The sequence below is a fragment of the Bufo bufo genome, chromosome 7 (genome assembly GCF_905171765.1).
Source record: "Bufo bufo chromosome 7, aBufBuf1.1, whole genome shotgun sequence".
Taxonomy (NCBI): Eukaryota; Metazoa; Chordata; class Amphibia; order Anura; family Bufonidae; genus Bufo; species Bufo bufo.
In genome coordinates, this window is record NC_053395.1 from 38,991,209 (window position 1) to 39,016,787 (window position 25,579).

Consider the following 25,579-nt stretch of genomic DNA (forward strand, 5'->3'; position numbering starts at 1 on the left):
TATAAGACGCACTCCCCAAAAAACTAAAATAAAAGTGGGGGGGAAATGGCCGTGCGTCTTATAAAGCGAATACTAGTGAGCGCTCACTAGTATGAATTAGGTGCCAGGAGTTAGGAGCGAAGCGCCACAAGCGCTTGTAGTACTCACCCTCCCCGGTCTTCCTTGCTGGGGCCGGCGATCCACTGTCCTGACCGCGTACAGCGTCAGGATGTAGTGCGCGCACTGTGACCTGATTCTGCACGCAGTCAAGTGACAGAGCAGCGCAGGCCAGGAAGACAGGGGAGAGCAACTACTGCCGGAGGGTGAAGAGGAGCCGCGGCGCAGGATAGGCAAGAGGAGGTTCTGATTTTAATCTGATAAGGGGGTCAGATGGAGATGTCCTGATAAGGGGGGTCAGGTGGGGATGTCCTGATAAGGGGGTCAGGTGGGGATGTCCTGATAAGGGGGTCAGATGGGGAATGTCCTGATAAGGGGGTCAGATGGGGAATGTCCTGATAAGGGGGTCAGATGAGGAATGTCCTGATAAGGGGGTCAGATGAGGAATGTCCTGATAAGGGGGTCAGATGGGAATGTCCTGATAAGGGGGTCAGATGGGAATGTCCTGATAAGGGGGGTCAGATGGGATGTCCTGATAAGGGGGGTCAGATGGGATGTCCTGATAAGGGGGGTCAGATGGGATGTCCTGATAAGGGGGGTCAGATGGGATGTCCTGATAAGGGGGGTCAGATGGGATGTCCTGATAAGGGGGGTCAGATGGGATGTCCTGATAAGGGGGGTCAGATGGGATTCCTGATAAGGGGGGTCAGATGGGATGTCCTGATAAGGGGGGTCAGATGGGATGTCCTGATAAGGGGGGTCAGATGGGATGTCCTGATAAGGGGGTCAGATGGGATGCCCTGATAAGGGGGTCAGATGGGATGCCCTGATAAGGGGGTCAGATGCGATGTCCTGATAAGGGGGTCAGATGCGATGTCCTGATAAGGGGGTCAGATGCGATGTCCTGATAAGGGGGTCAGATGGGACGCCCTGATAAGGGGGTCAGATGGGATGCCCTGATAAGGGGGTCAGATGGGATGTCCTGATAAGTGGGTCAGATGGGATGCCCTGATAAGGGGGTCAGATGCGATGTCCTAATAAGGGGGTCAGATGAAAAATATTTTTTTCCTATTTTCCTCCTCTTAAACCTGGGGTGCATCTTATAAAGCTAAAAATATGGTAGATAGAGAAGAAAAAGAAATGGTGAGAAAAAAAAAAGAAAGAAATAAAAGAGAAAGAAACAGAGAAAAGGAAATAAAAAGAAAATGAAAGAGAAAGAAAAAATAAAGATAAAGAAAGAAAACGAGAAAGAAAAAAATAAATGGAAACAGAAAGACAAAAACATGAGAGACAGAAACGAGAAAGAGAAAGAAAAAGGAAGAGACTGAAAGACACAAAGAAACAGACAGAGAGAGACAGAAAACAATTAGACAGCGAGACAGAAGAGAGATATAGGTATTAGACAGACGGATAGACCGAAAATTCTTTAAGGTACTTAATAAAAACTTGACCTTGAGACATAATCTAACATCGCTTCAGAAAACTGAAATATGTGTCTTCACATTAAGTGAAAATTAAAAATCCTGGCCAAACTGTAAAAACAAGGCGAGGCACGAAGATTCGGGAAGGAGTTAGCAAAAATACAAGTTAATTAGAGAACTCGTTCTCTGTCTTTTGCCCCAGGGGTAACAATTACCACATAGCATGGCAAGGAGAGCGGTATCTGCCCCTGGGCCAAACGGGCCAAGCATTCCTGAGACTCCACAACTTATAAGGATGCAGAGTGGCACCGAGCTTTGGAAGACCTGTCCTGGCAATGGATTTGAATGAGCGCTATGTAATACCTAATGTCTTCTGCAGGGGGCGGACTAGCCGAAAATTTACCGGTGGGCCCATGCCATGCCCAGGCGCCCGCTCGAGGCCTCCAGCTAGGTAACATCATGATCTGATGCTCTCTGCATTAATTAAAGCTAGGAGCATCAGGTACTTATGGACCTGGCCAACGGCTGTGGGTGTCCTCCTGAACCCAACTGTATCACCGTCCTTGGGACTCGCTTATAACATGGGGCCACTTTTAGGTTTTTTCCAGGGCCACTTTAAGTTCCCAGTACTCTGTGATGACGCTGCAGGGAAACTGAACGTACTGCCAGGTTTCCTCACAATTAACAGCCGGATGGATTTGGGCCCCAGTGTTACTGACACTTTGTTATCAACCTTTTTTTTTTTCCCCAAGGGGCCCTTCTTACAACTATACAATGTCCAGGTATGTCCACCTCTGAGCGTAGTGCTGGTCAAGCATGCTCCACTCAATATCTCTGGAACTGAGGGGGTTTCCATCAGTGCCACCACTCCATTCAAACGCCTTCACACTGCGGTGGTGCAATGGGTGGCTTGGCCTCCTCCCCGATTGCAATGGGTGGCTTGGCCTTGTCCCCCACATTTAGATAGATCATAAATGTCAATTGTGGGAAGACCCCTTAAACGAAATGAGCCATGGGCCTCGATGGTTGCAGACTATGAACAACCCCCGTGCAGTCACACTCCCCTGCATTTGTCGAACCGACTCTCACCAGATTCTGAAATGAGGACCTCAAACTGTGCCCGCTCTATAGAATAGCTGGTCCAGTGATGGTGACCCTTGGATGCCCACTGCATCAGCTCTTGCATGTGCTGTCTGTACAGCCCTTGGAGTCCGCTCACACCTTGTGCCTCTGCTAGGGACCGCATCACACCCTGAACCTGCAATGAATGATGTAAGACATGAGTAGTAGTCACAGCACACGGATAGGTTTAAGCTGAAGAGTTCAGAACTATTAGACTGGGGTTATGCACTGACCAGAGACTAATGACGTACAGAACACTGTGCAGATCAGGCGTCTTTGACATGGGGCCTATACACTGGCATAGGTCAGGAAATACTTTGCCCGTAGGGCTCGTTCACACAGCGTTTTCCATGCAGAAACTTCCTTCCATTGTTGTCAATGGACGTCTGTGCTGCCGCCCATACAGCTGGGGATTATTTCCAGAACATGTCAACTGCAGTGGGTGTCTGTAGCCGGACCTTCCCCATTGAATGGGATTAAAAAGGGTTAGCCTGGAAAATATAATGATGACCTGTCCCCGGGCAACCCTGCCGATCAGCTGTTTCAGTGAGCCACTGCGCTGACGAGTGCTGCGGCCTCCCAGCAGCTTTCCAAGAACAGCGCCGTACCTTGAATGGGGCTGAGCTGCAAGCAGGCCATGTGACCGAATCTATGGTGATGTCACATGGCCTAGGAAGAAGCCGCGGTGCTCACAGATTAGTGAGGGTCCCGGGGGTCAGACCTCCGCAGATCTGATATGGATAACAACCCCTTTAAGTAGAAGACAGACTCACAGCATGCAAGTTGCAATCTTGCATCAAAAACCATAATTATATTAAAATAATAAATATATATATATATATATATATATATATATATATATATATATATATATATATATATATATATATATATATGATGAATGATTACAACTCCACAGGAAGATGCGACCGAGGTCACTGAAGGCTGCAGCTGTGAAGTCTGACTCTCCTGGAGAACGTTACATTGCTGACGCTGCGTCTGCTTTTCAATGGCCTGACAAGGAAAGATTGATTTAGCGCTGGTGATGGATTTTGTGGATACGCATTACAGATCGGATTTTATGTCGGCGTATCAGAACTTTATGATCCCTGAACAAAAACAGCACATATAGCAGAAAGCGGAGGGGCCTTCCAGATCCGGAAACAAGGTCTCTGCTGCCATGAGAATGTAACACTATCTGTGAGAGTAAGTACGTGATGACATGTCAGGAGAAGTTGGCGTGGTCAGCCGATGTGTCAGTAGTGTGGAGGAAGTCGTTCAAGGGGCTGTCCAGTTAAGAGAACCCATTTTTCTATGCCCTATTAGGCAATTCTGAGTTACTGTCCTGTCCTGCATTACACAGACGACCAGGTCATGGAGTGGACAATGAGAATTGGGATAAAAAAATAATTTTTCTTTAATAAATTCTTTAAGCCCTTATGCACATGACAAACTGCAAAATACGGATGCGGTCCGTGTACATGCGCCATTTTGTTGTAGACCCCCATTGACTGCAATGTGGACAAGTATGGAACATGTTCTATCTGTGAAGTGGACACACAGATGCGGAAAGCCCTCAAATGAGTTCTGTGTGCTTTCCGCACCCGTGTCCCCCGTCCTATACTTTTCCACTGAGTGCAGACCCATTGAGGTCACCGAGTCCACAATAAAAAGAAGCATGCACAAGGGGCTGCATCCGTATTTAGCAGATCCGTGGTCTACGTACCGCAAAACTGACACGGTCGAGTGCATGAGGCCTTAAAGGGGTATTTCCATCGATAGGATCCCCATTGTCTGATAGGTGCAGGTCCCACCTCTGGGACCCGCACCTACACCAAGAACGGAGAGGGGAAGGGGGTGGCCGGAGGTTTTCTGGGGTCCGGCCACCACCAAGCGCTCTCCCAGTAGTGATGAATGGGAGCGCGCCGCGCTTGCGCGGCCCCCGCTCCCATTCATTTCTATGGGGCGACGAAAATAGCCGAGCCAGAGCTTGGCTATTTTCAGCGGCCCCGTAGAAATGAATGGAGGCTGTCTGCACATGCGCAGGGCGCCTGCCATAACTTTCAGGGCTCCGTTCTCAGTGTAGGTGCGGGTCCACAAGGTGGGACCTGCGCCTCTCAGACACTGAGGGCATATCGTAGCGCTATGCCCCCATTGTCTGAGATGGGAAAGCTACAGTAGTTTTTCCAGTGTGCTCTTTGATACAGTAAACTGGAAAAACAAGGGTTACCAGCAGGGGGCAGTACATGCTTGAATTTTCTTTACCGTATCAGGGAATAAATCTTACCTCGTCATACAGGGTTTCAGAGGCAGGGCTGGCGAGTACAGTTATCAGGACTTTCATACACGGCCGGCTGATGTCTGCACAGTATTGCTGGCCCATACTGATCATGGACTGTATGCAGCACAGGAGCTGCTCCGAGTACGCCACCTGTCAATGAAAACACACAGAGGAAGCATTGTTAGGAAGGGGAGATGAGAAATATAGATATTGTAACCCATCAGTGAGCTCAGCTCAATTAGAGAATAAATGATACTTCTCCGTCGCCACATACCGTGCATACCGCTCCCATCACAAAGATGGACGCTTAAGATTAGACCGCAGCGCCACACATTTACCTGCCTCTCCTAAGACGAGATGCGATATGAAGTTACATTACGCAGTTTACCATAGGAACCAGCGAACGGGGGAGTCGCTCATCTAAAAGGGGCCTTAGACCCATGTGATGTTTGCACACAAGCCCACCCTAACAATTGTGGTGGGATCACCCAACAATCTAACGCCTGGTGGATGTCAGGAGAAATATATTGGATTGATTTAGTTTATTATAGCATGTCATGGTTACAGTAGGTCTATAACAAGGGGTGCACAACCTTTTTTGGTCTGGGGGCCACAAGGTCACATCGCTCTATTTCAAGGGGGCTGCAGAAAAAAATGTTGATCGGCGCTCGTTTGCCTCAGCCTTTTATACAGGCCGATGCAAAGTGAATGGGGAGGAATGATCACTACCGGGTTGTTCTTGCCTCATTCAGTTCTATTGATTATCGGCAGCACTGATTACACAGGATTCTGATGAAAGATGCAAATCAGCAGTAATTGCTCCTTTATCGGCTGACCGGCGGCATGACTGTACCGGACAGACGGGTCCAACAGAGGAAGTGGCGCAGCTGCTCCCTCCACTCACTGCATTGAACACTATGGGGATCATTTAGGATGCTGAAATAGGCCTATACTAGTTGCTGCGCCGCAATCTGCGACTTCTCACCGCTTACGCCAGGTACCATTTTCTACGCCTGTTTCAAGCGTAGAAAAAGGTCTAAAAATATAAGTCTGCTAGGAAGCCGTCTTACATTTACAACTGGTGGAGGATCTGCCGAAGTTATGAAGAGGCCGGCACCTCTACATAATTCAGCGGAACCACCGCCAGAGCAGGGGTTTAATAAGACCTGCGTCTAAAACACCGGTCTTAATAAATAACCCCATATGTACCTATCTGCGGAGAAAGCAGAAGTGGTAATAAACCAGTAACAGATAGCTTCTATCTTCTGTGCAGGCGCAGGACCTTTCAGACGGCGCTGTGCGGCGCTTGCAGATCATGCGATCAGCTGTGTTTCCGTCCAGCAGCACAGGGGTTGTAAACCATTGCTCTGCGGGCAGCGGGTTTAGAAGTAGTTTTAAAAAATATATCTACGAGACTCTCAAGTCAGTCAACCATATCCTGTGCTCCACCTGAGGTCAACATCCTGAGGATGTCCCTCTTTCTGCCTCTATCGGGACAGATCGGCTGTCCTGGCGAATCCAGGCCCCTGGTGAGGCATGTGGTGCCTCCTAAAAACAGCGAGGTATCTGACCAGGGAGACCATAGTCAGAATGCTGATACTTACACGTGTTTTATGTAAGAGTCTCCTGGTGAGAACCATATTACATTGCAGTCCTATGCCCCCACACCCACCACCCAATTATTTATTTAATTGCCATTCACGCAGAGACGATCACAGCTCGCACCACTTGGCCCGGCCAGTAGGTTAACAGACACGAGACGCCGTGTAGATTAGCTGGCGGCTGTGAAGCTGCGGCAAGGTCTCCTTTACCTATGTTCTCCAGTTACATAGGTTTAGGGTATAGTGTCGCGGATGCTCACGTTACACCCGTGCAGCTGCCGCTTCCCTGTGGCTTGTGTGATCACGGCATAGCAAACGCATTAGCAAGGACTGCTGTAATCTCACTCACATTACCGAACAGAAAACCGCCCTAAAAAATACAACTAAATGAAACTAATAACGTGGAAATCAAAATGATAATGCCGAACCATAAAAATCCCCTTAAGGGCTCATTCAGACGGCCGTATGAAGGAGTCTGCATCCGTTCCGGAATTTTGCAGAACGGGCGTGGACCCATTCATTTCAATGGGGCACCAACCAAAAGATGCGGACAGCACACCATGGTTCCGCGGCTCCACGGAAAGGATAGAGCACGTCCTATTCTTGTCCGCAATTGCGGACAAGAATAGGCATTTTCTATTATGGTTGCGGCCATGTGTGGTCAGCAAATTGGGGAATGCACACGGCCGGTATCCATGTTTTGCAGATCCGCGAAACACTACAGCCGTCTGAATGAGCTGTAAAAGGTAAGTCTACGACTTGCGGCCTTCTGTAAAGTTGGTAAAAATTGTATTAACGATAATACAGTAAAACTGTATACCAACACCAACCAGATGTAAAGTGATGTCATACAGCCACCCTACCTTGCACAGTGACATCACTACTGTCCATAGCTTGCGACCCTACCTTGTTTAGTAGCTCATTCCTATAGTCCTGTATGGCATATCTGTCCAGGTAGGAGTTTAGAAGATAGGAACAGGGATTTCAGTTCACGGCACTACCTCCAAGAGGCAGTCAGGGTACAGTGTAGATGCTAAAAGTGCTTATATTAGTTAATTTGCAACTCGTTTTGGGACTGGAACAGACCCTTCCGGAGGCATTAACACAGCTGACAATGGGTCTGCTCCAGACCCAAAATGGGTTGCAATTTAACTGTTGTGCCCTCAGTGCAACGTGCTCAGGTGAGTGGTGTTTTAGCCAACCTTCTCCTCCTAGTTAACATGGCTACTTTCTGCATCTACGCTGAACCCTGAGTGCATCTTGGAGGCCATGAACTGAAGTCCTCGTTCTTCTCTTCTGAACTCCTGCATCTATCCAGTATCCGGCCTGGTAGGGATCGTGACCAGCACCTTCTTACAAGCCCTCAGTGAAACACGCTCAGCTGAGCGGCCTACTAGCCAGTCTTCTCCTCCTAATCCTTTCTAGATACCTGTCCAGGTAAGTAGTTCTAAAGATACAGGAAGAGGTATCATTGCACAGATGGGCAGATCAGTAATCAGGAAAGTGGGCTCCATGAGAAGTACAGTCCTGATCAAAAGTTTAAGACCACTTGAAAAATGGCAAAAAATCATATTTAGCATGGCTGGATCTTAACAAGGTTCCAAGTAGAGCTTCAACATGCAACAAGAAGAAATGGGAGTGAGCCAAAACATTTTTTGAGTATTCAATTTAATGAAAACAACGAATAAACTGAAACAGGCTGTTTTTCAGCTGATCAAAAGTTTAGGACCACACCTCCAAAAAAAACGAAACCCCCCCCCAAAACAGAAATCCAACTTCCAAACATGAACTCAGTAATGAGTAGCTCCGCCGTTATTGTTTATCACTTCAAAAATTAGTTTCGGCATGCTTGATGCAAGCGTTTCCATGAGGTGAGTGGGAACATTTCTCCAAGTGGTGAAGACGGCCACACGAAGGCCATCTACTGTCTGGAACTGTTGTCCATTTTTTGTAAACTTCCCTTGCCATCCATCCCCAAAGGTTCTCAATTGGATTTAGTTCAGGGGAACAAGCAGGATGGGCCAAAAGAGTGATGTTATTCTCCTGGAAGAAGTCCCTTGTCCTGCGGGCATTGTGTACTGTAGCGTTGTCCTGTTGAAAAACCCAGTCACTACCACACAGACGAGGGCCCTCAGTCATGAGGAATGCTCTCTGCAACATCTGGACATAGCCAGCGGCCGTTTGACGCCCCTGCACTTCCTGAAGCTCCATTGTTCCACTGAAGGAAAAAGCACCCCAGACCATTATGGCGCCCCCTCCACTGTGGCGCGTAGAAAACATCTCAGGTGGGATCTGCTTGTCATGCCAGTAACGTTGGAAACCATCAGGACCATCAAGGTTACATTTTTTCTCATCAGAGAATAAAACTTTCTTCCACCTTTGAATGTCCCATGTTTGGTGCTCTCTTGCAAAGTCCAAACGAGCAGTTTTGTGGCGTTCAAGGAGACGAGGTCTTTGAAGACGTTTGTTGTTTTTGAAGCCCTTCAGTCTCAGATGCCGTCTGATGGTTATGGGGCTGCAGTCAGCACCAGTAAGGGCCTTAATTTGGGTCGAGGATCGTCCAGTGTCTTGACGGACAGCCAATTGGATCCTCCGGCTCAGTGCTGATGAAATTTTTTTGGGTCTTCCAATTGACTTTTTTGTTCCATAACCCTCAGGATCATTTAAGAAATTCCAAATGACTGTCTTACTGCGTCCCACCTCAGCAGCTATGGCGCGCTGTGAGAGACCCTGCTTATGCAGTTCAACAACCCGACCACGGTCAAAAAGGGAGAGTTTTTTTGCCTTTGCCATCACAACGTGTGACTACCTGACAGAAAATGACAATGAATCCACATCTTTGCACAGATTTGGCCTTTTAAAGGCATGTGGTCCTAAACTTTAGATCAGCTGAAAAACAGCATGTTTCAGTTTAATCGTTATTTTCAATTAATTGAATGCTCAAAAAATGTTTTGTCTCACTCCCGTTTCTTCTTGTTGCATGTTAAAGCTCTACTTGGAACCTTGTTAAGATCCAACCATGTAAAATATGATTTTTTGCCATTTTTCAAGTGGTCTTAAACTTTTGATCAGGACTGTATAATGGCGTTCATTATAGTGCTCATGGAGCGTACCGTCCCATGATCCCATGACCATCCCAAATGCAACTAAGATAGATTTAAGATTTGACAGATCTGAATCCGTCTATAAAGAATTTTTGCGTAACCATTCGGGCTATCGAGGGTCTGTAAATTTGTATTAAGATCTTTGCACTCTCCCATCTTCCAGGTGTGTGATTCGGAGACCTACACCTGGGAAGCCTTCACTCTATGGGCCTCTTATCCAGCTCCTCAGATCACAGCACCCGGTGCCTCCAATGACATGGGGTGCTGACACGACATCATTTCTTACTCCTAATTTCGTTTCCCTGACATGACTGGGTTAGTTCATGCTGCCAGCCCGGATTAAGCTTCATGTATGGACCGTCTATCAACAGAACCATATTGAAAGCGCTCGCCATATTCAGCTTCGGCGTGGGGCGTCTGCTTTCTTCATAGCAATAGAATGTATACGCAGTAAATACGCCGTTCATTATCCTCCAATACATCAACACATCGGAGATTGCTACCATTACCACTGGCCGGTAAACAATAGCACGCATTGAGATTTTCCCTTTAGACGTGGATGATTCCTCTGTAAGGATTCTTATTGTGGCTTCTCGCAAGGATTTGGTTCCATAAGTAAAAATGGGGGTCGCTGTAACTTGACACACAAAGGGAGATTTATCAATACTAGTCGTGACGTCACTGGGCCCGCGGTAAACAGTGAGAAGGAAGCGGCGCTACTGGCAGCGCCGCTGCCTTCTCAAACAGCTAATCGGTGGGGGTCTTGGGGGTCGGACCCCCGCCGATCAGAAGCTGATGATCTATCCAGAGAATAGATGATCAGTTAAAAAAAACTGCAGAACCCCTTTAAGTATAATGCGTACCAGCTTTAAATATACACTGCCAATTGAATTCTGCATGGCGAAAATCTTCATTTCAATTGCGCTAGTTTTTAAAAATCATCCTCACTGCGCAGGGGTAAACCATTTCTATTTTTTTATTTTTTTAGAAAAACACTCATGCCTCCCTACGTGGCCGCCGAGGCGACGCTATCAGTTTCTTACCTTTTCAGAGCCCTGGCAGATCTCAGCCTTGGAAATGACGTCAGCTATACGATGCAAATGCGGCCTCAGCACCTCGCAGGAACTTCCCCGGATAAACGCTGCTAAAACCGTGAGGTGCGAAGATATGGGAGACTTCTCGAGAGCCGGCAAAATCAGCTTGAGGAAGACCTCGGGATTGACGAAGGTGCCGATTAATTCGGCAGATTTTATACTCTAAAAAAAAACAAGAAGAAGTTACAGAAAGGTGTCCGAGTCAGTTCTGCAAGAAAATAACTCAAATTGTGAAAAACATCCTATTGTTGTTATGCTGGTCGTGTACGAGGATTTCAAGCGGGCAATGCAAGGGTCAATTCTACTGCTGAAAATCTAGGTCATGTGTGTATTGGCACAACTGGGAGTCAAAATAATGTCACACGTCTATGTCAACAGTACGGAGAACAGGCAGGCTGTGTCTGCTCAAAGTGACAGGAACCCCGGATTTACATGTACGCAGTCCAAAAGTCAGGGTCTGCGGCAACAAGGGACTGTGCACTGGGGGGGGATAGCCTGCTGTGTAGTCTCATCTCAGTGCTTCTGCTGCATTACATTCTGGTTTTCCTACATCAGACAGTAGCACGGTCCCTGAAATTCCCAGAATGCAACATAACGCAGGCACTGAACCAGCAGAGGGGGCAATGGAATACCAGGATGGTACAATATTAGGTGGGGAGGCGGGTGCCAAGAGGCTGGCACTCTGAAGCAATGCCACCCTGTTCTTTCCAGTATTGGTAAGTCCGCATTGGTAACTAGTGCACCGTTTCCAAAGGTACCCCTGTAAACCCACTCAGAATACATATACAGACCTCCCCCCTCTTGTTCATATATTTTTGGTTGGAATACCCCTTTAATTCTTATGGGGAAAAAAAAAAAAAAAACGCTTCTCGCAGGCAAAAAGGAAACCAGTAAATTGGACACCCCCCACCAAACTAGACGACTCATATAATCAACCACAGGACGGCATCAGTCACAGCATTTGGGGTAATGTATAACGCCAAGTTCCTTCAATGGAGGGTGATCAAACCAATAGTGTCCATTTGTCTGGTGGTGGGGGGGTCTCAGCAGGAGTACGACTGTCTATAACAGGGGTAGGCAACCTCCGGCACTCCAGCTGTTGTGAAACTACAACTCCCAGCATGCATACTTGTTCTGCTCTTCTAAGAACTCTCATAGAAATGAATGAAGCATGCTGGGAATTGTAGTTTCACAACAGCTGGAGTGCCGAAGGTTGCTGATCCCTGGTCTATAAGATGCTACGAAAAAGTTAAACCAGTAGATGAGAATATCACTCCAAGGATCGGCAACCTTCGGCACTCCAGCTGCTGTAAAACTATAACTCCCAGCATGCACGCTTACCCGACTGTTTTTGTAACTCCCATAGAAGTGAAGAGGATTCTGGGAGTCGTCATTTCAGAAACACTGGAGTGCAGAAGGTTGCTGATCCATGGCATACTGTGACTGGCATTTAACTGAAAAGGACATTTCCAAATATCATTTCAAGTTGGATGCCTGGTAAAGCATACAGTCACTGCATGGTGGGAGCTCTTAGCGCCAACTACTCCAATCCTTTATGGATAGGTTATAGATCCCTTTGCTTAAAGGGATTGTGCCAAGTTTAGTAGTCGTCCCTTATGCACAGGATAGGGGATAACCTACTGATCACTGGGGGTCTGACTGTCCCTCTCGAGAATAGGGGTCCCATTCCCTCAATCTGATGGCGCAGCAGGCTGAACATGTGCCCTGCAGCACTATTGATTCTCTATGGGACCCCTGGTAATGGCTGGCAGTCCTGCAGAGAATGAATAGAGTGGCAGGGCATATGCTTGACCTGTCGCGCCATAAGATTGCAGGAACGGACACGTTCTTGGAGTCGGGAGGGGATCCCAGCGGTTGGACACCCAGCGTACAGCGAGTTGTTTCCCTATCTTCTGGATATATTCTAAATTTGGCACAACCCCTTTAAAGTGAACATGCATCATGGAGATTTATGTCAGATATTCCCATGGAGGTGTGCGCCGCCTCGACATAACACTTGTCTATCAGGTTGGCTGAAGAAAAGACTTCCATAGATGACATGGCCACCACTTCCTCCTGAGGAGTAGTTGGTAAAGACATGTACTGGGAATTCTGTCACTGGCTTCATTCAAGCTTTGAGACGCAGAAAATCTAACACCTGTGATCCTTAATGAAATAACGCCCGCCCACGTCGTGTAGGCTTCCTCCTCACCTGGAAGACTTCTCAGACGGTGACTAGCTACGCTCTGCATTCAGAAGCTCTTCGTGGGGCCTTAACATCATATTTCACATACAGTGTGAATAGTGTCCTGATTGATAAAGGATGTAGTGTCCTAGAATAACGTCGCCGACTGCTCTAAAGTCCTCTCTCATCACATTTCTCGCTCTTCTCAGGCTATAGACACCTTTGCAACGGAAGAATTTGTTTTTACATGGAAGCACATCTGTCAGCAGTTTTGTCCCTATGACACTGTCTGACCTGTTCCATGTGCGTTTGGCAGCTGAAGGCATCTGTGTTGGTCCCATGGTCATATGTGCTGCATTGCTGAGAAAAATAAATAAAGTTTTATTGTATGCATAAGAGACTCTAGGAGCAATGGGGGCGTTTTCCTTACAACTAGAGGCTCTGCTCTCTCTGCAACTGCCGCACCCTCTGCACTTTGATTGATAGGGCCAGGTGTGCTGATGTTTACACTGCCAGGTCCTGTCAATCAAAGAGAAGTTTCAGAGAGAGCAGAGCCTCTAGGTGTAACGGTAACGCCCCCGTTGCTCCAAGAGGCTCATTTGCATATAGTAAAACATCATTTTTCTCAGACGTGCGGGCACATATGAACATGGGACCAACACAGATGCCTTCAGCTGCCAAGCGCACATGCAACAGGTCAGCCAGTCCCACAGGGAAAAATCTGCTGACAGATGCCCTTTAAGAAGTCGCATGCCTCTATTTCTTTTCCAGACACCACTCATATTCCCTTTGCAACCTGCGTCCAGTTTTTAGACTCATGCTGGGAGCAAGGAAAAGGGGCAGAGTTATGGCTTGAATGTGATGTAGGAGGGGGGGGGGGAGGGACACATTGTGGCAGAAGGCGTGCCTGGGCTCCTTCCTGCAAAAATGACGCCCCTCTGGGCACATTACTGGCTCATTTGCATACCAAATAAACTTGATTTTCAGAGGATAAAAAACATCTATTGCTGGAACAAAGGCACATCTGGAAATAAGGTACAAAGTGCTATTAGGCCATGGCTTTACTTCAATAGCGATTATCCTGGTGACAGATTTCCTTTAAATGGAAGAAGCTTGGAACAGCCCCACCAAACTAAGTAATCGGGGGAGAAGGGCCTTGGTAAGAGACGTGACCAAGGACCCAATGTTCACTCCAGCCAAGCTCCGAAGATCCTGTGTGAAGATGGAGGAAACTTCCAGAAGGTCAACCATCACTACAGCGCTCCACCAATCTGGGCTTTATGGCACAGTGTCAAGAGAAGCTTCTCCTTAGTAAAAGATACATGAAAGCCACCCGGAGTTTGCAAAAAAATAAATAAAATAAAAAATCACCTGAAGGACTCTCAGACTGAGAAACCAGATTATCTGGTCTAATGAAACCAAGATTAAACTTTTTGGCCTCAATTCTAAGTGTCATGTTTGGAGGAAACCAGGCACTGCTCATCACTTGCACAATACCATCCCTATAGTGAAGCATGGTGGTGATACCATGATGCTGTGGTTTTTTTTCTCCAGTGGCTGGGACAGGGAGTCTGGTCAGGGTTGAGGGAAAGCTGAATGGAGCAAAGTACAAGGATATTCTTAAGGAAAATCTGTTTCAGAGTTTTCTGGACATCAGACTAGGTGGAAGGTTCACCTTCCAACAAGACAATGACCCTAAACACATAGCCAAGACAACTGTGTGAATGCCCTTGGGTAGCCCAGCCAGAGCCATGACTTGAACCCAAGTGAACGTCTCTGGGGAGACCTGAAAATGGCTGTCCACTGACAGTCCCCAGCCAACCTGACAGAACCTGATCGGATGAAGGATGGCGGAAAAAAATAAAAAATAAATCCAGGTGTGAAAACCTTGTGACATCATAGAAAAGAAGACTAGAGGCTGTAATGGCCATCAAAGGTGCTTCAACTAAGTCCCGAGTAAAGGGTCAGAATACTTATGTCAATTAAAGATTTCAGCTGTTCCTTTTTCAAAAAATAGCAAAGATTTCAAATATTCTGTTTTCTTATTAGGGAGTATTGAATGCAGTGTCATGGGGAAAAACTCCAATTATTTTTTTTTAATTTTACCACAAAGCTGCAAGATAACAAAATGTAAAGAAAGTAAAAGGGTCTGAAGACTTTAGAAAGGCATTTTACATATGAGATCTGTGTGTCCAGGATGCTGCTGCCTTCAATAACTCATGTATCAGCACAACCTAATTCATGAAGGATCTCCTCTCACTTGTGCCGACAAGACACTCATGCTGAATTATCTCATTTCTCCTCCCCATACAGAGTTTGCGGTGAGTTTTGTCTTCACTTCTGTACGCAGCCTGTGATTTACGCTCCTTCGCTCTGTGATCCTCTCCCCATCAGCAGCCTATTGGTCTGCCCTCCCTAAAGACTTGGATGCTTTCTCCACTTATCTATCCGTACAACCTTCTCCCTCTCCCTGATGGTAATTCTAAGGGCTTATGCACACAACCGCGCTGTGTTTTGCGGATATACGCAAAACACGGATGCAGCCCGTGTGCGTTCCGCAATTTCCACGGGCGTTCCGTGGGCGCCCATAATAGAAATGCTGCTGCCCGCATCTTTTGCGGCCCCAATGAATGTGGCTCAGATGCAGAACCAAACAATGTTCATGTACATGAGCTCTAAGACTCAGAAAAGAGAAAGCCAAGAACATTGTGCTATCAGATCTAGGTCAGAAGCAGCAAGGCAGCCGGCTAGGTGAAGGACTGACACAAACTCTGCAGCAGCAAGACAGGAGGAAATGATTAACGAAGACTATTTAGAAAGTTGCTTAAGGGTCCTTTCACACTAACGTTAAAGTTTTCTGGTATTGAGTTCCGTCATAGGGGCTCAATACCGGAAAAATAACGCTTCAGTCATCGTCAATGGGGACAAAACTGAACTGAACAGAACGTCCAAAATGCATTCCGTTTAGTTGCGTTCCCAGACCGGAGAGCAAACCTGATCCGTCATGACCCCAATGTAAGTCAATGGGGACGGATCCGTTTTTTCTCCCACAATAGAAAACGGATCTGTCCCCTAGGTTGTCCAGTCCCAAAATCAAAATTATTTTTATGTGCTCATAACACCCCTCACCTTCCATACATAAGCCCCAAATACCTGTTTTTCATGTCTGAGCTTTCCTTCCCCCCTTGAAGCCATCACATTATCCTGGCAGATCTGCTTACTTTCTCCCCTTCTTGTTTTGTTGAATACATAACTTTATTGATACACAATCCTGGCTGCACTGCACAGAGATGTCACAGGCTGGCCACGCCCCCCACTCTGCTCTGCCTGCAGCAGCCACTCCATCTACAACTCCTGTGTCTTTCTACACCCAGACAGGAATCTACTTCTCACTCAGTGTCTAACTCCCATCACTGACCGTCCACAGGTGCTAACCGTCACCATCTCCAGAGTGTAATAAACAGTTGGAATCGGCAAGCGTATCCAAACACATCTGTATCTAATCCTAACCTGTATGTGTACCTGATACACAGCCTGTTGTGCGATACTTCCAGCTGTAGTATGTATCTAATCCCATCTTCAATGATACAGCCTGCTGAGCTGTGTATCTAATCCCATTTTGCATGATGCAGCCTGCTGAGCTGTGTATCTAATCCCATTTTGCATGATGCAGCCTGCTGAGCTGTGTATCTAAATCCTCATGCACACTACCGTATCCATTTTGCGGTCTGCGAGACGCAGATCCGCTAAATAGGGATACTGTCCGTGTGCAACCCGCATTTTTTTGCAGTCCCGTTGATTTCTATGAATTTCGGGTCTGCATTATGAGGACCAGAATAGGACATGTTATTATTTTTGCAGAACTGACATACGGATGCGGATAACACATGGACTTCATCAGTCTGCTTTCCACATCCATATATCAGTACAGCAAAAGATAGAACATGTCTTATTCTGGTCCTCATAACTCAATGGCTCTGGAAAAAAATGCACATCTCTCACAGGCAGTATCCTTATTTAGCAGCTCTGCTACTTGAAGAAAGCAGAACGGATACGCTCCTGTGCATGAGGCCTAATTTTATCTTTTTTGGTCCTGACTGCTGGAGGGTTTATCTAGGGCCAACATGTGTGATACATGTGAGATAAGACCATGATCAGCCCGGGAAACATGTCCACGTGTCGCCACATCTCCCAGGCCAACCGCACTCTCCTGACCGAACTGATGACATGACAGTAATGTATGATACAGCCAGTCTCTTATCTGGTCGGGGAGCCAAAGTTGGCCTGGAAATTGTGGCTGACACATGGACTGAGATATGTATTCCTGGGCCGATCACAGTAGCTTGCATGTTCCCCATCACTCACTCATACTGAGCCGCCATAACAGTGCCGCTCCATGTGCCCCACAGTGTGCCGCTCCGTGTGCCCCACAGTGTGCCGCCCCGTGTGCCCCACAGTGTGCCGCCCAGTGTGCCCCACAGTGTGCCGCCCAGTGTGCCCCACAGTGTGCCGCCCAGTGTGCCCCACAGTGTGCCGCCCAGTGTGCCCCACAGTGTGCCGCCCAGTGTGCCCCACAGTGTGCCGCCCAGTGTGCCCCACAGTGTGCCGCCCAGTGTGCCCCACAGTGTGCCGCCCAGTGTGCCCCACAGTGTGCCGCCCAGTGTGCCCCACAATGTGCCGCCCAGTGTGCCCCACAATGTGCCGCCCAGTGTGCCCCACAATGTGCCGCCCAGTGTGCCCCACAATGTGCCGCCCAGTGTGCCCCACAATGTGCCGCCCAGTGTGCCCCACAATGTGCCGCCCAGTGTGCCCCACAATGTGCCGCCCAGTGTGCCCCACAATGTGCCGCCCAGTGTGCCCCACAATGTGCCGCCCAGTGTGCCCCACAATGTGCCGCCCAGTGTGCCCCACAATGTGCCGCCCAGTGTGCCCCCACAATGTGCCGCCCAGTGTGCCCCACAATGTGCCGCCCAGTGTGCCCCACAATGTGCCGCCCAGTGTGCCCCACAATGTGCCGCCCAGTGTGCCCCACAATGTGCCGCCCAGTGTGCCCCACAATGTGCCGCCCAGTGTGCCCCACAATGTGCCGCCCAGTGTGCCCCACAATGTGCCGCCCAGTGTGCCCCACAATGTGCCGCCCAGTGTGCCCCACAATGTGCCGCCCAGTGTGCCCCACAATGTGCCGCCCAGTGTGCCCCACAATGTGCCGCCCAGTGTGCCCCACAATGTGCCGCCCAGTGTGCCCCACAATGTGCCGCCCAGTGTGCCCCACAATGTGCCGCCCAGTGTGCCCCACAATGTGCCGCCCAGTGTGCCCCACAATGTGCCGCCCAGTGTGCCCCACAATGTGCCGCCCAGTGTGCCCCACAATGTGCCGCCCAGTGTGCCCCACAATGTGCCGCCCAGTGTGCCCCACAATGTGCCGCCCAGTGTGCCCCACAATGTGCCGCCCAGTGTGCCCCACAATGTGCCGCCCAGTGTGCCCCACAATGTGCCGCCCAGTGTGCCCCACAATGTGCCGCCCAGTGTGCCCCACAATGTGCCGCCCAGTGTGCCCCACAATGTGCCGCCCAGTGTGCCCCACAATGTGACATCTACAGTGCCCCAGTAACATTCAGTGCCCCAGTAACATTCAGTGCCCCCATGTGCCATCAATAGTGCTCCCATTGCCATCCATAGTGCCCTCATGTGCCATCCACAGTGCCCCAGTGTCATCCAGTGCCCCCATGTGCCATAAACAGTGCTCCCATTGCCATCCACAGTGCCCCCCAATGTGCCAGTCAGTGCCCCCAGTGAGATTCACAACATAGCGATCAGCCACTGTGGATGATCGCTATGCTGTCACTCCTGCACAGTGCTTACATCGCGCTGTGCAGGAGTCCGTACAGGCTTCACATAGAAGCCTGTACACTGCAGAGAGCGGCCGGCAATCCTGCGCATGCGCACTAGCATTCTGCATAGTGCGCTTGCGTTGTGAGTGAGGACAGCTGGCCAGAGCTTTCTTTCGCAGGAGGCGGTGACGTCATTCACGACGATCCGTCTCCTGCTCAAGAAAGGAAGCGAAGACAGGAAGAGAAGAAGACGGAGACTCACCAGAAGACCAGAAAGCCCGACAGGAGCAGTCACGTGACAGGGTGGTGGATCTTGGAAAGGGCTGCGCTGTGGAAGGCAAGTACCAGACCAACATTCTTCCATCCACAGGTTAGTATTATGCCCCAATTTTAGGTTTAGCCCGGAGAACCCCTTTAATGACGGATCCGTTTTGAATATGTTAAAGATAATGCAACCGGATCCAGTTCATAACGGACGCAGATGATTGTATTATCAGTAACTGAAGCGTTTTTGCTGAACCCTGTCGCATCCAGCAAAAACGCCAGTGTGAAAGTAGCCTAAGTTTTGCATTTAGGAAACAAATGAACACTTTTAGTATTATAGCGGTTTTGGTGGGGGGGGAATCTGATATGCACAGGATTGCAGAAGAGAGGTGCAATTACCAAAGATTACACACAATTTGAAACTGCCTGCAAACTGCTACATAAATTCCTGTAAACCGCTATCTGTTGTGTGGGATACAGCTACTTATCTTAATAATAGGTTGACTCAGTTTGCAGTCCTCCATACAAGCCTGAGATTGAGTAAATGTAATATAGTTACTGCTGTGCAATTACTTAAAGGGGCTGTCCCACAAAAAATATTCTACAGTTTTTAAACCAGAACCTGGATCTGAATACTTTTGTAATTGCATATAATTAAAAATTTTGCATAGCCACTGAGCTAGTCAATAAAATGTATCTGTACAGCGCCACCTGCTGTTAGTTTTTTTCTTATTTCTTTGTCCTGCTCACTGAGATGGCCGCACATGCTCAGTTTTATCCTTCAACTGCCTCCTGAGCTGTGATAGGGAGAGCATAGACACACCCCCTGATCTGCAGCAGAAAAGACACTCCCCCGAGCTGTATTAGGGAGAGCATGGACACGCCCCCTGATCTGCAGCAGAAAAGACACTCCCCCTGAGCTGTGATAGGGAGAGCATGGACACGCCCCCTGAGATTCAGCAGAAAAGACCCTCCCCTGAGCTGCCAGCTTGATATAAATCTAACAGAGCAATGAATGTGGAGATCTCTGGATCCATGTGAGGTAGAGGGCTGGTTCTAGCTCTGTTAGAAAGAGATTGTCATGGACTATATGTCGTCTGATTTTTTACATTAGTCATGGGGTAACCTCTTTAAATCATAAGGGGTTCAGTTTAAGTTTAATTTCAGTACCAGACATGATCCAGTTATCTCAAGAAACAATGATCCTGCTGTTTCTTGATGGGATAACATCTGGCCATGTCAAATTGCTGTTACACTTCCAGGTTTAGTGCAAAGCATAACTGTGGCCAGATAAAATAACTGCATGGTAATAGCCTCACCTCAATTTCCTCTGTCTGTTGTATGTATATAGATGTACATTTCACAGTACAAACCAGAGGACAGACAATTTTGCAACGCAGCCTTGATTTTTAACTGATGATGCCATATAAGGGATAAAAAACTAAAATAAAAAAATAACACGTCTGGAAAAGATGTGCAAGGGGTTTTATACAGCCCCCTTGGAAGTTCTCCTTTAAAGGGGTTTACCCCATAATGGAGCTATGCTGCAGTTCCTAGAGGTGTGACCCCTACCAATCACAATGTTTTGGCTTATCCTAGCGAATGGGAATATCACTTTAACCCCTTAAAGGGATTCTGTCACCAGGTTTGACCCCTGTCAGCTAAACATATGCTGATGTTCAGGGCGTCTTCACGATTCCTAATGTGGGCTTATAAATGTCATCTGTGGGCTTATTTAGCTAAAAAACAGCTATTACTAACCTGTCAGTCAAACAAATAAGGTGCCCAAGGGGATGTTAATGGGTGCAAGATGCCGGCCGCACCCGCCGCCGCCTTTCCGGACTTCTGCGCCGCCTCCTTATCCTCTGTGCCGCCTCTCGCTCTCCCTCCCTCCCCCTCCTTCTGCTGTAAGATCTCGCGCTTGCGCACAGGGTTCTGCCTGATGCGCCCGTGCGGACTTCTCCATTTGGCTTCTTACAGCGAAGTGCGCATGCGCCAGCACTTCGCTCAACCCCTGTATGCGCGAGATCTTATAGAAGAAGGAGGGGGGAGGGAGGGAGGGAGAGCGAGAGGCGGCACAGAGGATAAGGAGGCGGCGTAGAAGTCCGGAAAGGCGGCGCTGGGCACGAACGGCGGTGGGTGCGGCCGGCATCTTGCACCCATTAACATTCCCTTGGGAACCTTATTTGTTTGACTGACAGGTTAGTAATAGCTGTTTTTTAGCTAAATAAGCCCACAGATGACATTTAGAAGCCCACATTAGGAATCGTGAAGACGCCCTGAACATCAGCATATGTTTAGATGACAGAGGTCAAACCTGGTGACAGAATCCCTTTAAGGACCGGGCTCATTTTCACCAGGCCATTTTTTCCAAATCTGACCAGTGTCACTTTATGTGTGAATAACTTTAAAACACTTTTACTTATCCAGGCCGTTCTGAGATTTTTTTTTTGTCACATATTGTACTTCACGACACTGGTAAAATGGAGTCAAAAAAATTCATTTTTTTCATTTATAAAAAAATACCAAATTTACAAAAATTTGAAAAAATTTGCAAATTTCCAAGTTTCAATTTCTCTACTTCTATAATACATAGGAATACTTCCAAAAATAGTTATTAATTTACATTCCCCATATGCCTACTTCATGATTGGAGAATTTTATGAATGCCATTTTATTTTTTGGGGACGTTACAAGGCTTAGAAGTTTAGAAGCAAATCTTGACATTTTTCAGAAATTTTCCAAAACCCACTTTTTAACCACCTCAGCTCCCCTAGCTTAAACCCCCTTAATGACCAGACCACTTTTTACAATTCTGCACTACACTACTTTCACGGTTTATTGCTCGGTCATACAACTTACCACCCAAATTAATTTTACCTCCTTTTCTTCTCACTAATAGAGCTTTCATTTGGTGGTATTTCATTGCTGCTGACATTTTTACTTTTTTTGATATTAATCGAAATTGACATTTTTTACTTTCTGTTGTAAAATTTTTCAAATATAACTACATTTCTATATAAATTTTTCTCTAAATTTATTGTTCTACATGTCTTTGATTAAAAAAAAATGCAATAAGTGTATATTTATTGGTTTGGGTAAAAGTTATAGCGTTTACAAACTATAGTGCAAAAATGTGAATTTACGCACTTTGACTTTCTGAGCACCTGTCATGTTTCCTGAGGTTCTACAATGCCCAGACAGTAGAAACACCCTACAAATGACCCCATTTCGGAAAGTAGACACCCTAAGGTATTCACTGATGGGCATCGTGAGTTCATAGAAGTTTTTATTTTTTGGCACAAGTTAGCGGAAAATTATATTTTTTTATTTATTTTTTTCTTACAAAGTCTCATATTCCACTAACTTGTGACAAAAAAATTAAATTTTACATGAACTCACCATACCCCTCACGGAATACCTTGGGGTGTCTTCTTTCTAAAATGGGGTCACTTGTGTGGTATTTATATTGCCCTTGCATTTTAGGGGACCTAAAGCGTGAGAAGTAGTTTGGAATCCAAATGCGTAAAAATGCCCTGTGAAATCCTAAAGGTGCTCTTTAGAATTTGGGCCCCTTTGTGCACCTAGGCGGCAAAAAAGTGTCACACATGTGGTATCGCCGTACTCAGAAGAAGTAGGGCAATGTGTTTTGGGGTGTCTTTTTACATATACCCATGCTGGGTGAGAAATCTCTGTAAAAGACAAACTTTTCCCATTTTTTTATACAAAGTTGTCATTTTACAGAGATATTTCTCTCACCCAGCATGGGTATATGTAAAAAGACACCCCAAAACACATTGCCCTACTTCTCCTGAGTACGTCGCTACCACGTGTGACACTTTTTTGCAGCCAAGATGCGCAAAGGGGCCCAAATTCCAATGAGTACCTTTTAGGAGGGCATTTTTAGGCATTTGGATTCCAGACTTCTTCTCACGCTTTAGGGCCCCTAAAATGCCAGGGCAGTATAAATACCCCACATGTGACCCCATTTTGGAAAGAAGACACCCCAAGCAAGGTATTCCGTGAGGGGCATGGCGAGTTCATAGACGTTTTTTTTTTTTTGGCACAAGTTAGCGGAAATTGATTATTTATTTTTTTTCTCACAAAGTCTCCCTTTCCGCTAACTTGTGACAAAAAGTTCAATCTTTCATGGACTCAATGTGCCCCTCAGCGAATACCTTGGGGTGTCTACTTTCCGAAATGGGGTCATTTGTGGGGTGTGTTTACTGTTCTGGCATTTTGGGCGGGGCTAAATTGGGAGCAACCCTGTAAAGCCTAAAGGTACTCGTTGGACTTTCCGCCCCTTTACGCACTTAGGATGCAAAAAAGTGTCACACATGTGGTATCTCCATACTCAGGAGAAGTTGGGCAATGTGTTTTGGGGTGTATCTTTACATATACCCATGCTGGGTGAGAGAAATATCTCTGTAAATTGACAACTTTGTATAACATTTTTTTAAAAGTTGTCATTTACAGAGATATTTCTCTCACCCAGCATGGGTATATGTAAAAATACACCCCAAAACACATTGCCCTACTTCTCCTGAGTACGGCGATACCACATGTGTGACACTTTTTTGCAGCCTAGGTGTGCAAAGGGGCCCAAATTCCAATGAGTACTTTTAGTATTTCACAGGGCATTTTTTACGCATTTGGATTCCAAACTACTTCTCACGCTTTAGGTCCCGTAAAATGCCAGGGCAGTATAAATACCCCACAAGTGACCCCATTTTGGAAATAAAACACCCCAAGGTATTCCGTGAGGGGCATGGCAAGTTCCTAGAATATAATTTTTTTGGCACAAGTTAGCGGAAAATGTTTTTTTTTTTTTTTTTTTTTTTTCTTCTTTTACAAAGTCTCATATTCCACTAACTTGTGACAAAAAAATTAAATTTTATATGAACTTGCCATACCCCTCACGAAATACCTTGGGGTGTCTTCTTTCCAAAATGGGGTCACATGTGGGGTATTTATACTGCCTTGGCATTTTAGGGGCCCTAAAGTGTGAGAAGAAGCCTGGAATATAAATGTCTAAATTTTTACGCATTTGGATTCCGTGAGGGGTATGGTGAGTTCATGTGAGATTTTATTTTTTGTCAGAAGTTAGGCTACTTTCACATTTGCGTTCGGGGTTCCGCTTGTGAGTTCCGTTTGAAGGCTCTCACAAGCGGCCCCGAACGGATCCGTACAGCCCCAATGCATTCTGAGTGGATGCAGATCCGCTCAGAATGCATCAGTATGGCACCGTTTGGCCTCCGTTCCGCTCAGCAGGCGGACACCCGAACTCAACTTGCAGCATTTTGGTGTCCGCCTGGCCGTGCGGAGCCAAACGGATCCGTCCAGACTTACAATGTAAGTCAATGGGGACGGATCCGTTTGAAGTTGACACAATATGGTGCAATTTCAAACGGATCCGTCCCCCATTGACTTTCAATGCAAAGTCAGGACGGATCCGTCTGACTAACTTTCAGGCCCCTTTCACACGGGCGAGTTTTCCGCGCGGGTGCAATGCGGGAGGGGAACGCATTGCACCCGCACTGAATCCTGATCCATTCATTTCTATGGGGCTGTTCAGATGAGCGGTGATTTTCACGCATCACTTATGCGTTGCGTGAAAATCACAGCATGTTCTATATTCTGCGTTTTTCACGCAACGCAGGCCTTATAGAAGTGAATGGGGTTGCGTGAAAATCGCAAGCATCCGCAAGCAAGTGCGGATGCGGTGCGATTTTCACGCACGGTTGCTAGGAGACGATCGGGATGGAGCCCCGATCATTATTATTTTCCCTTATAACATGGTTATAAGGGAAAATAATAGCATTCTGAATACAGAATGCATAGTAAAACAGCACTGGAGGGGTTAAAAAAAAAAATAAAAATCATTTAACTCACCTTAATCCATTTGCTCGCGTAGCCGGCATCTCCGTTTGTCTCTTTTACTGTATAGGACCTGTGGTGAGCATTAACTATAGTTCAAGGACCTGGGATGACGTCACTCCGGTCATCACATGGTACGTCAGATGATCTTTTACCATGGTGAATCACCATGGTAAAAGATCATGTGACGTACCATGTGATGACCAGAGTGACGTCATCCCAGGTCCTTGAACTATAGTTAATGCTCACCACAGGTCCTATACAGTAAAAGAGACAAACGGAGATGTCGGCTACGCGAGCAAATGGATTAAGGTGAGTTAAATGATTTTTTTTTAACCCATCCAGTGCTGTTTTACTATGCATTCTGTATTCAGAATGCTATTATTTTCCCTTATAACCATGTTATAAGGGAAAATAATACTATTTACAGAACACCGATCCCAAGCCCGAACTTCTGTGAAGAAGTTCGGGTACCAAACACGCATGATTTTTCTCACGCGAGTGCAAAACGCATTACAATGTTTTGCACTCGCGCGGAAAAATCACGGGTGTTCCCGCAACGCACCCGCACATTTTTCCGCAACGCCCGTGTGAAACCAGCCTCAGACTTAGTTTTTTTTCTGAAAAATAAAGCAGACGGATCCGTTCTGAACGGATACCATCGTTTGCATTATAGGAGAGGATCCGTCTGTGCAGATACCAG

The 25,579-nt window shown here is 46.9% G+C and overlaps 1 protein-coding gene across 1 annotated transcript in view; it reads right to left on the reverse strand.

Moving 5' to 3' along the window:
- Window positions 1–25,579, reverse strand: part of DNAAF5 (dynein axonemal assembly factor 5) — a 67,467-nt gene that overhangs the window by 18,262 nt on the left and 23,626 nt on the right. Inside the window, exons 6-8 of the mRNA XM_040440708.1 lie at window positions 10,669–10,881; window positions 4,927–5,070; window positions 2,607–2,775 (exon numbers count right to left, since the gene is read on the reverse strand). Of these exons, the coding sequence (XP_040296642.1) occupies window positions 2,607–2,775; window positions 4,927–5,070; window positions 10,669–10,881 (526 nt within the window). The remainder of the gene's footprint in view (window positions 1–2,606; window positions 2,776–4,926; window positions 5,071–10,668; window positions 10,882–25,579) is intronic.